The 10694-nt window shown below is 48.9% G+C and overlaps 1 protein-coding gene across 3 annotated transcripts; it reads left to right on the top strand.

Moving 5' to 3' along the window:
- Nucleotides 1–7561: 7561 nt before the first annotated feature.
- On the top strand, nt 7562–10423 carry LOC120664462 (protein PARTING DANCERS homolog). 3 transcript variants are annotated; one of them, XM_039943704.1, is made up of 9 exons: nt 7562–7715; nt 8187–8308; nt 8403–8491; nt 8592–8687; nt 8766–8860; nt 8951–8991; nt 9066–9149; nt 9699–9857; nt 10150–10423. In XM_039943704.1, exons 1-8 carry the CDS (start codon nt 7697–7699, stop codon nt 9846–9848), a joined length of 696 nt encoding a protein of 231 aa, XP_039799638.1. In that variant the 5' UTR covers nt 7562–7696; the 3' UTR covers nt 9849–9857; nt 10150–10423. The 3 variants fall into 3 exon arrangements, with proteins under 3 accessions (XP_039799638.1, XP_039799640.1, XP_039799639.1); XM_039943706.1 differs by lacking the exon at nt 9699–9857; XM_039943705.1 differs by lacking the exon at nt 8592–8687.
- Nucleotides 10424–10694: the final 271 nt, after the last annotated feature.

Here is a 10694-nt window from a genome sequence, read left to right on the forward strand (position 1 = left end):
ATTCATACATACGCATTATTGCATTTCATTTAGGTACGATAGATGAACCATGTGGATGACGTGATGTTGGAGCCGAGCCAGAAGACGGTGAATGGTGGACACGTCTAGAAGATGGACGGATGGATCCCGATGTGCACGACCGAAGGAAGATGCTCGCCGAGCAGTATTTTCTAACTAACACTGACCTAGTATTAATCCCAGGCAAGCCCCGGAGCATATCCTGTCTATTTTAAATTTATGCAACTTATTATTATTCCCATCTACTTGCGCATTTAAGTTTATAGGAGTTGCTTGGAACCTTAGTTGCATGATCCTAGGTACCTATGCTTGAACACTAGAATGTGTAGGTCGCTAGTTGGCTAAGCTAATGGTTCGGTAGAAGTTGTGTGATTTTCTGTCACTTGCGAGAATTATAGGAGTTGAATGTCTACTACATACTGCAACTATAAGGCTCACGGACGGGGTAGTGGTACTTGTGATACCCCGTCTGTTTAGTGAAAATGGATAAGGCCGCAGTCTGTGGTAGTGGTGGTTAAGCTTTTGAACGTACTAACCACATGCCGAGAAATATAGTAATCGGTAAGCTTAAATACTGGATTGCACCGAGGCCGGAAGATACCTCCCCACCATCTTTGAACGTTGTTCTCATGCGGCCACATGCGGGTGCAAGGAGGCTCACGACCGCGTCGTACCGTGGCGTGGATTCTTGTAGTCGAGGGCGGTGGGCCTGTTTCGTGAAGAGGGAATTGAAGGGAAAAGTCGCATGGGCGAAGCGAGACATCAATCCCCATGCTTGTGTGTTAGGTCTGCCTGGCCAGGTTAACAAATTCGATTCGAATCGTCCGCTTCTCATAGTTTGGGACTGCTTAACCCTTTTGCCACATAGAGTAAGAAGTGAAAGATGATGATGATGATGATGAATATGGTTGGCTGGATGATGAAAGATAATTGTTTCCACTATGTATGTTATTGGATAGATGCTCACCTAGAATGGCTAATTGAACTAGAACCTGAAAGCTAAAACCTGAAATTAAGGATCTACTCTTTACTGCTTTTCGGCAAAACAAACATCTCAAGCCAAAAGCCTTGCATGTCTAGATAAAGGGCTAAGTATACCCTTAGTCGGGTAAGCCTTGCTGAGTATTAGTATACTCAGCCTTACTTGTGGCTTTATTTTTCAGGTGGTACATGTGAGGATGATGACATCATGTACTGGCTTCATCATGACGTCTTGTTTCGTCGGTAGACTATCGTTTATTTTCCGACGCACTTAAATTCTGTTGTACTTTCATAAATTCAAACTCGGTTTGTAATAATAATTCAATTACATACTCTGCGCTGTAAAATTTTGCGGAATGTTGCACACTCTGGACTGCTTTGTCGATCCTGTTTCAAGTGGTTTAATCGGGATTTTACACGACAGCACTGCCGGATTACTCCGTTTGAAGTGCGTGTTAACCTGTATTGTTTTTACGGAAATGGTTTAGCGCACTTGAGCTGGATTAATTTGGGCGGCTGTAAGGATCACCGGGGTGTCCGACCCTAGAGGGGGAGGGTGTGAATAGGGTCACTAATCGCTTTTTTAACCTAGGGCTCAAACTACTTGCATAAGATAAACCTAACACGTTCTATACATGCTAGTTATGACTAAGGTTTATCTATGCTACACTCTACTTACCCCTAAAAGACTTGCAACCTAACCAATCCTAATAAAACCAACTAGGAAAGTAAAGGTACGCAAGATAGAGTAAATGCGGAAACGTAATACAGTAAGTAAAGAGGTAAGTGCAAGAGGGATGCAAACTCCCGAGTAGACACGATCATGTAACGTGGTTCGGCACAAACGCCTACGTCCACGGGACACCGAGGCTCTTCCGATCACCGTCTTACACTACGCCACCAAGGCGATGCCGGCAAGCAAAGGCAAGTGCCCACAAGACACCGAGTCTCGTGCACCGCCACCGTCTCTCTCGGTCACCCGGTCGAAATCCACTACGGAGCTTCTCCACCAAGGAGGGGGTCTCCTCTTCCCCCGCACAAAGTGTCATTGCCACTCCACACCAAGCCGGAGGGTCACACGACGGATCACAAGGATTGCTTGCCGCAGCAAGACTTCTCTCAAGCTTGCTCTCTCAAGAACTAAGCCTAAACAAGCACTAAGCACTCTCGCAAGTGTGCTTAAGCCTATATGATGTACAATGAAGCTCTATGGTGGTTGGAGATGATCTTTTGCTCTTGTATACTTCCTTGGACTCCAGCACTCTCAAATGAGCCGTGGAGTGGCATATATATAGCCCAACCCTCCAAACTAGCCGTTGGGAAAAAGACTGACGAAATCCCTTAACGCCGGTTAAACCGACGCTCTAGTTTTTGTCATCACTGGTTTAACCGGTGAGTGTATTTTTCCAGCAACTAGCTGTTACTGCTCCAACGGCTACTTGATCAATCGACTGACGCTCTCAAAAACTAACGTCGGTTCAACCGGTGTATGTAATATCAGAAACCCCCCGAAAAATGGAGTCTCTGGACAACTGCACCGACGCTCACTTTGCATTGATCGTCGGTTTAACCGGTGCCTGTAAAACTCCTGCTGTCTCCAAGTCCATTACACCGGTGAGTGTAAAACACTCAACGTCGGTTAATCCGGTGCCAAGTTCATTGCACCGATGAGTGCAATTTGCTTATCATCGGTTTAACCGGTGATAGCAAATTGTCTGCGTCTTGATCTTTTTGACTTGGATTTCTTCACGGTCTTTTCAATTCTTGTCCCTTGGACCAAGCTACGCATATCTTCTCTTTGTCATCACTTGAACCTAAAAGCCTGGGAATGTTCATCTAAATAATCATATTAGTCCAAGTGTTGTGTGTGTCATCAATCGCCAAAACATTATATTGAAATATGGCATGAGAGGCCATTTTCGCTACAGCGGCACTGCCACACTTCTACACTCACATGCTCCACACCGCTCACTACTCCCACTTTAAACACGGACACGACCTCTCACTGCTCCTGACTTCTGCAATCGCACGGCAGTAAAAGCTATCTCCGTTCACTACGGCACACTTCTGCACTCGCACGCCAGGACAGGCAAAGCAATCAATTGGCGTCCTTTCAATGTTACCTTATGTCACTTCACTTCATAGTCGAATCCAATGCACGATTAAATGAGGCCGACGCAGCTGTGCAGCGGGAAATGACAACTCTATGCATCCTATGTCGGCCACAACGTTCAACACATTCATAGTCGAATCCAATGCAACCTTCACACATTAAACACAAATAAAGTACTGTTTTACATAATTCAATGCGCACAACACATGAAATGGCATGTGAGGACCTGTTGAACAAAACGGTAACGAGGTACTGGACTAAACCTAACATGCCTTAGGTAATTCTAACAAGAGTTAAATACACCAGCGGCCCTCGAACTTGTCTCCAGGTGCCACTTAGGTCCACGAACTCGCAAAATCGAAATCTAGCACCCTGAACTTGTTAAGTTGTGCCACTTAGGTCCATACCCTTTCAAGGGGCATGAATATATGCAAAAATGCCCTTAAGTTTTATCATCTTCCCTTCCATGCGCCCTCCGCCGCTTCCTCCCCTGCGCCCTCCGCCGCGCTCTCCCCCTCCTAGCTTCCTCCGCCGCCCCTACCCCTCCCTGCTCCCTCTGCCGCCCCCTCCCACTCATTGCTCCGGTGGCTCCGCCACCGAGCGCGTGTGCCGGCCCCGCCGACTCAGCTCCTCCGCTCGATGCCGCGATGCGCCAAGGACGGGGCGGATCTAGGCCACGCTCTCATTCCTCTCCACCGCGGCCTCCATCGCGCAGCTCCGCCGGGCGGGCGGCGCCGAGCTCCCGGGAAACCTGCTTTTCGTGGAGGCCGGGCTACAGGCGGCCCGCGCCGCGGCGGGCGGTGCCAAGGTGAGCTGCATGGTCGGGGACGCGTTCGTGTGGCCCGCGGCGGAGGTCCCACCGCCCTCCTCGCTCCTCGCTCCTCCCTCCTCTGTGCCGGCGCACCCCTCCTCACGGTGGAGGCCATGGCATGGCGGAGGTGGCGGCGGCGCGCCGCCCCCTCCTTCCTCCCTCCTCCTCCTCCTTCCTCCCTCCGCCGCACCGAGCTCGTATCATCTCCCTCCTCGCGCACGCTACTCCACAACACGCACGCGGCCGCGGCCGCGAGCCCCGCAGGAGCTTCGGCCCGCCTCGCCGCCCCTCCCTCCTCCGATGCGGCTTCCTCCGAGCAAGCCCCTCCCTCCTCCGGCGCGGCTTCCTTCGAGCAGCGACGACAAGCTGCGGCGGAACCCTGAGCCCACTCCCTCACCGGCGCCCCTCCCTCCTCCCTCCTCCCTCCTACTCCTTGCCGGAGCTCGAGCGGATCTGGGCATCCCCCCGCCTCCTCGCCGGAGCACGCGCGGACCGCCATGCCCGCCGCGCCTGTCCGCTCGCCGCGCCCGCCGCGGCCACCTCACCCGCCATGCCCGCCGCGTTCGCTATGCGCGTCGTGGCCGCCACGCCCGCCATGCCCGCCGCGCTCCGCGGCGGCCGTGCCGGCCCGCTTGTCGTGCCCCGGCACCCGCAACGGCGGCGGCCTCGCCCGCCATGCCCGCTGCGGTTGCCGCGCTCGCTGCGCGCGCCACGGCCGCCCCCCGCGCGGAGGACAGGGGCTGCGGGACCGGCTCTGTGCCGAGGAGCTTGAGACCGGGGTCACGACCGGCGGCGGAGGTGGTGGCTGCGGCAGAGAGGCGTGGTCCCCTGGGCGCCGCAGGTGGCCGTGCGGCGCCACGCGTCCGTGGGCGCCTTCGTGACCCACGCCGGGTGGGCTTCGGTGCTGGAGGGCGTGGCCAGCGGCGAGCTCCAAGGCGGCGGCGCACTGACGGAGGAAGCAGGGGAGGCGTGGGGGAGAGAAAGAGATAGAATGGGAGGGGGAGGGGGTGAATGTAGAAGATAGCAACTTTGGAGGAGTTTTTTGCATATATTCATGCCACGTGGCGCTATATCAAGGGGTATGGACCTAAGTGGCACAACTTAACAAGTTTAGGGTGCTAGATTTCGATTTTGCGAGTTCGTGGACCTAAGTGGCACCTGGAGACAAGTTCGAGGGCCGCTGGTGTATTTAACTCTTCTAACAAACAACAAATACTAACACAACATCGAGCGAACACGATATCTACCGCCTAATACTGCTCCCAATTAGCAAATTGTGTCGAACCGTCTCCATAGTATGCTTCCGTAGCAGGAGGTGCTGGCGGTACTGGCGGAACCGGAGGCCCATTGTTGTTGTGACACGGGCAGTTGCAATATGGAATAGTGCATGGATACTTCGCTGGGCTGGGATTTTTGTTCTCATCTCCCTCCTCTTCGTTATCGCCGCTGCTTACTTCCATTTCTAAATCGAAGATACGATTCTGCATATAATAGATGTACTTCGCGTGAGGATGAATTGGGGGAGGATCGACCCATCGTACGAACCCGTAGTTCTCTGGAGCATTGGATGGCTGAAACACAAAATATAATGTAAATCATACAATACATATTAAACATATCCAACACACCCTTAGTCCTCAACATTACCCATGCTCGAGGGCACTTGAAGAAACGACGACCTCCATCCGTTCCCTCGACGCACATCTGCACTAATCAATCCTCACCATGCATGCATTTTGACCAATCTTCTATACGGTTATCGTACCCTCTCAGCAGTGAATCCTTGGTGAAATCACTCCTGCTCTCAACTGGAAACTCATACACTGCTTCTGAAAAATCCTCAGGGCCAATGGAACCGGGTCACACTATCAGTGGTCCTTTCCTAGACCCTTTTCCTCTCCCGAAGCCGAAACCCTTCCCACTAGATGATCCCCCACTAGCCATTAGTACTGCAGCTTATTTTTTATTGCCACTGGCCTGAATCAAGACCTATATATAGGCAAAAGTGGAGTGGAGGGGCCTGCAGGGACCTGTCGGCCCATGGGAGGCCGACAAGTGCATGCCGACTCTTGGATAGCCGACAGGCGCCTATTGGCCCTCGGAGAGCCGACATGACCATGTTTGGGCCGACAGGTCCCCAGATCGATATTGGGCCGATAGCACAGTCGGTCCGACAGGGTCCTGTCGGACATCCAAGGACCGACAAGGTCTTTTGGTGCCGACAGGTTGCGTCCGCGTGGTTCGCGTGCGCCATATCACATGCCACGTAGGCTGTCGGCCGTCCAAGCGCCGATTACTGGCCTGTCGGCTCTTGGAGAGCCGACAGACACATATTTTTGCAATTTTCTCAAGTTGACATTTATTTTTACTATTAACTATTTAAATAATATTATTTTAAAAAAATTCAGTCCACAAGGCCACGAGGCCTCGACTGATATTTTTATTTTCTTTCTCCGCGTTCCTGTCCCCTTTCCCGGTCCTGGGCTCCAGGCTCACTGGCTCAGTACAGTAACACTAAGGCCTTGTTTCGTTCTTAAAAAAAATTTACGCAGTATTCGTCACATTGAATCTTCGAACACATGCATGTAGCACTAAATGCAGTTGGAAAAGGTAACTAATTACATAGTCTAATTGATTAGCACGAGCCGAATCTTTTAAGTTTAATTAATTCATAATTAAACATTATTTGTTAAATAACAATAAAATGTGCTACAGTACCAAAACCCAAACTTTTTCACCAACTAAACGCACCCTAATACCGTATCGCCATCACCGCACGGTTCTGTCAGAGCGCGTTCTGCTGGGCACTCTAGTCTTTGTAACTTTGCAGTCATAAATCGCAGCGATTGTTAAATGGTGGAGGTTTCAGAGAGGTGCTTCTTTCTCATTTTGTTGTGGTTAAAGATGTTGCGCACATCCAACCTCCAAGGAACTTCGCTTTTCGGCTTCCTGTACCTGTTCAAACTACTAGTATTGTACTGTACCTGTTCATTGACGCCAACATTTTCTCTTTTTTTTTTGACTCGACGCCAACATTTTCTTTCTTCCCTTTTCGGCTTTTCCTTTTCTTTTTCCCTTTCTTTTCCTTTCATTTCCTTTTTTCTTTTTGTTTTTTTAGAAACCAGGATTATATATCACAAAAAGATCTGATAGTTTACATCGTACAACTTACAAGGGCAACCATGAAAGAAAAAAAGAATTGCACACAAATCCTTGTAAGAAGCTCCCAGTAGTGCTCGTCGCCGGCTTCCGAAGACGCACTGAAGCCATCCACCATCCCGACGAAGCATCTTCAAAGTTTTGAAATGGGACCGAGAGTAGCACGTTGAGGAATCCAACATGCCGTGAAGTCGATGAACATGCAGCCCGAGGAAGATAGCCGTAGGCCATCTCTTCGCCGGTGAAGAAGGTAACCGACGCCGCAGGCAGCGTCAACCCCAACACGCCGGAGAAGAAGACACCCAAAAGGGGATGCAAACCACCAGAGAAGGTGGGATCTAAACACCAACCCGATTTTCTTTTTGGTTAGCGGGTTTGATGATGGTGCGCACTCAAAACTTTCAGGCCGAAAGCACCAATCGGCCCAACCCGGCCCAACTTCCTTCCCACGCGCAACGGGCGGGAGGAGACGGAGGGAGACGGCCGCCGCCTGCCCGCCTTGATCTCCACTCTGCTCCACGCCTCCACGGAAGCGAAGGGCCACCACCAAGTGGTTCGAATTCTCCTCTCGCGGCCGGCTTCCTCCTCCTCGTCCTCCTGTCTACTGGCACGAGATGGCCTCAGGATTCGTCGGTAAGCCCTAGCTCGCTAGAGTTTTTCGAATTTGTTCAGGTGGGGCAACACTGTTCGGTTCGAAGATTCCGCTCTTTAATCCATCCCCTCGACGGGGCTGGGGGCCTGTGCTGTGATCCTGTAGCCTGTAGGACATGAGTACCCATGACGAGGTAGCAACTGCACGGCGTTGGCGTCCTCCTCCATGCCCCAAGTGCACGTCTCAGGGTTTCTATTACTCTGAATCGTTCGTATGATTCTGTTATTCTTCCTGAACGATCTCAATTGCGGACTATTTGGGGGTTCACCTGAACCCCCATGACCTCAAACTACGTCTGCCCCTGTATGGTTGCAAGTGCAGGTTCTAATTCTAAAGGCTGCGCGAGGATGTTTTTCTAGAGTAGCGGTCCGCTGAATATTTACCGAATTTTATTACATGTGCACATCGAGTTAAAACTTTTGCAACTCAATTGAGCACCGTTCTGAGCGCAGGTCGAGGAGTATGCATGATGAGCAACTCGTGGAGAGACAAGCAGCACCCCAACCTCATCAACTTCATCGCCACATTCCTCGCTGCAAACTCGTACCGCCTCAACTTCCTGTCAGTTTCTCCGGTTAGCACCGCAATTCAGGAATCCCATTGATTTCGTCTTGCGTGTCTTTTATGTATGTGACCAGTGACCTGAAAACTCATCGAGTGTATTCCAGGACTTCATCTTCAACAATGGGGGCACATCTGTTGCTTTTATCTTTGAGACGAATTGGGATACTGAAAAGGAAGCTGCTGTCTTCAGCAGGTGAGGCCGTGACTCCGTGAGACACTTCAGCTTCCTGGTTATGCTTGTTATGCATTGCATTTGTTGTGATGGTGATGTCAGTCTCGGAATGCCTTTGCAGGGTGAATACACTGAAAAGGCAGTTCAAACATCTTTATGTTGTTGTCGTCGTTTCCACAGGAGAACAAATTGAATCATTTAACCAATCATATTTCAAGTACGCACCTGATATTATGTTAAATGTGAAGTGTTTGTTTTGGCTGTCTCATTGTTATTTATGTGGTTCTCATTCAAGGTATGGCATGGAGCTTGGCTGTCCTACATTTGTGCCTGTTTGTGATCCAGAGATGGGATTTGAGAAGATTGTAAAGATAGCTCATGCTCGTGGAGGTAAATCTCTACATTCTTTTCTGAAGTTCCTGACTCGTGCTCAAGTCCTGAACTGGAAAGGGCTATTGATAACATATCTTCTTTCTTCAGTATGCAAGCAGCAAGACATTATCACAACTATGAGGAATGAGGTATTATCAGATCCTTCCAGATACATGAGTGTACTATTTGTGCAGCTAAATTATTTTCTTGCTTCTCACTATAGCGGGCCCAAGCTGTTCAGTGCATGGATGCATTTTTACGAGTGCTGACCTCTATTCCTGGTATTGACAGTCATGATGCAAATGCGGTATGTGCTTAACTATTTCCTTTTTCTTAACTCTATGGTTTCTTGATTACTTAGATATCAGTGATAGCTGGTTAGTTCCGGGTCCTTTGCAAGTTCTTCCTCTAGGGATAACCAGATACAGATTCACACAATACACATTGTTTGTTTCTAGAAGTATCATTATTTCACATTTTCACTTGTCATCTGCACTCATCATTCTGAAAATTGTGAATGATAAGCCACAGTACGTCAGTACCTGTATGTATTCAGGGCAGATCAGGACTCAAATGTATTTTGGAGCTTAGCATGCAAATAATATTGGTTTTATGCAGCTATTCAAGAATAATAACTGATCATATGCTATGTTTTGCAAATTGAGTTGTGCTCTATTCGCTAGTGTTTATTAGTCTCGCCTGTAGTTAAGTAGTCAGATCCCCCCCCCCCACACACACACACAAAAAGTAGTCAGATTCAATGTAAACACAACTTTCCTACTATCTGTTTAACTTTTCCATGTTGTTTACATGGCGTGCTTATTGATGGTGATGGTAGTCTTTATTTATTTCTAAGCTTGCCCAAGCTATTGGCTCCATTGAAGCAATTGCAAAGGCATCCAAGGAATTCATCCTGGAAAACACTGATCTTTCCACTGAAAAAGCAGAGAGGATTTTAAGGTTCTTCAGGGATCCACAGTACTACTTAAGCCCTAAAATCAACTAATTCTTGCAGGTATTCTTCTCCCCACAGGAAATATGTAGTGATTGGTTTACCTAAAGTATGTGTCATTCATTTGGTATTTGTTTTCTTGAATTTGATCTCTAAGTAGTATATGCTGATAAGAACCTTATGATTTGGACGTCAACTGGCACACCCACTAAAAGGTTATGTCTGCTGAAAATGATGAAACTCTTTCGATTCCTTTGATGCTCAAGTGCTATTGTCATCTTGAATGTTTCTCCCGTTGGTAGAAAGATTAGGATCCCGTGATGCTGAATTGCTTATACAGTCTCCTGATTTGCAGGCAAAGTCCCTGTTGAAGCGGGCAAATTGGTGTGGCGATACCTGAATCCCTGTGGAACCAGGATTCTAGTCTGTTAGTCTACAGGGCTTCCATGTGCTATATATTGACATTTTGTTGCACGGCTTGTTTGAGTGTGTTAAGCTAATTGCCATGTTACACGGCTTGCCATATCTAATCCTACTCCATTTGGTGAACATGCAAAGAGTAATTAATGTTTTGGCTCTATGGAAATTGTTATAGAAACTATGCATCGAGGACATAGTGTCTACATATATATTAATTTATGCTATCTCTTCTTTAGACTGCCCTTACAATACTTGGCTGTTCCTAGCCAAGCAGCCGCTGTAACAACTGATTGAGCAGGCATTCACACGAGACTGGTGTGTGGTGTTGTGCGGCCCGCAGTCGCTTGGGCTGTGCAGCCATCACAAATGAACGCAGGCAAGATGGGTTTTGGTCGAGCTCGTTCTGCGGATGGAATTGAACTCATACAAATTTAGCTATTCCGGAAGGCCTTTTCTTCGTATTCTACTTCACGAATATGG

The sequence above is a fragment of the Panicum virgatum genome, chromosome 3N (assembly GCF_016808335.1).
Source record: "Panicum virgatum strain AP13 chromosome 3N, P.virgatum_v5, whole genome shotgun sequence".
Taxonomy (NCBI): domain Eukaryota; kingdom Viridiplantae; phylum Streptophyta; class Magnoliopsida; order Poales; family Poaceae; genus Panicum; species Panicum virgatum.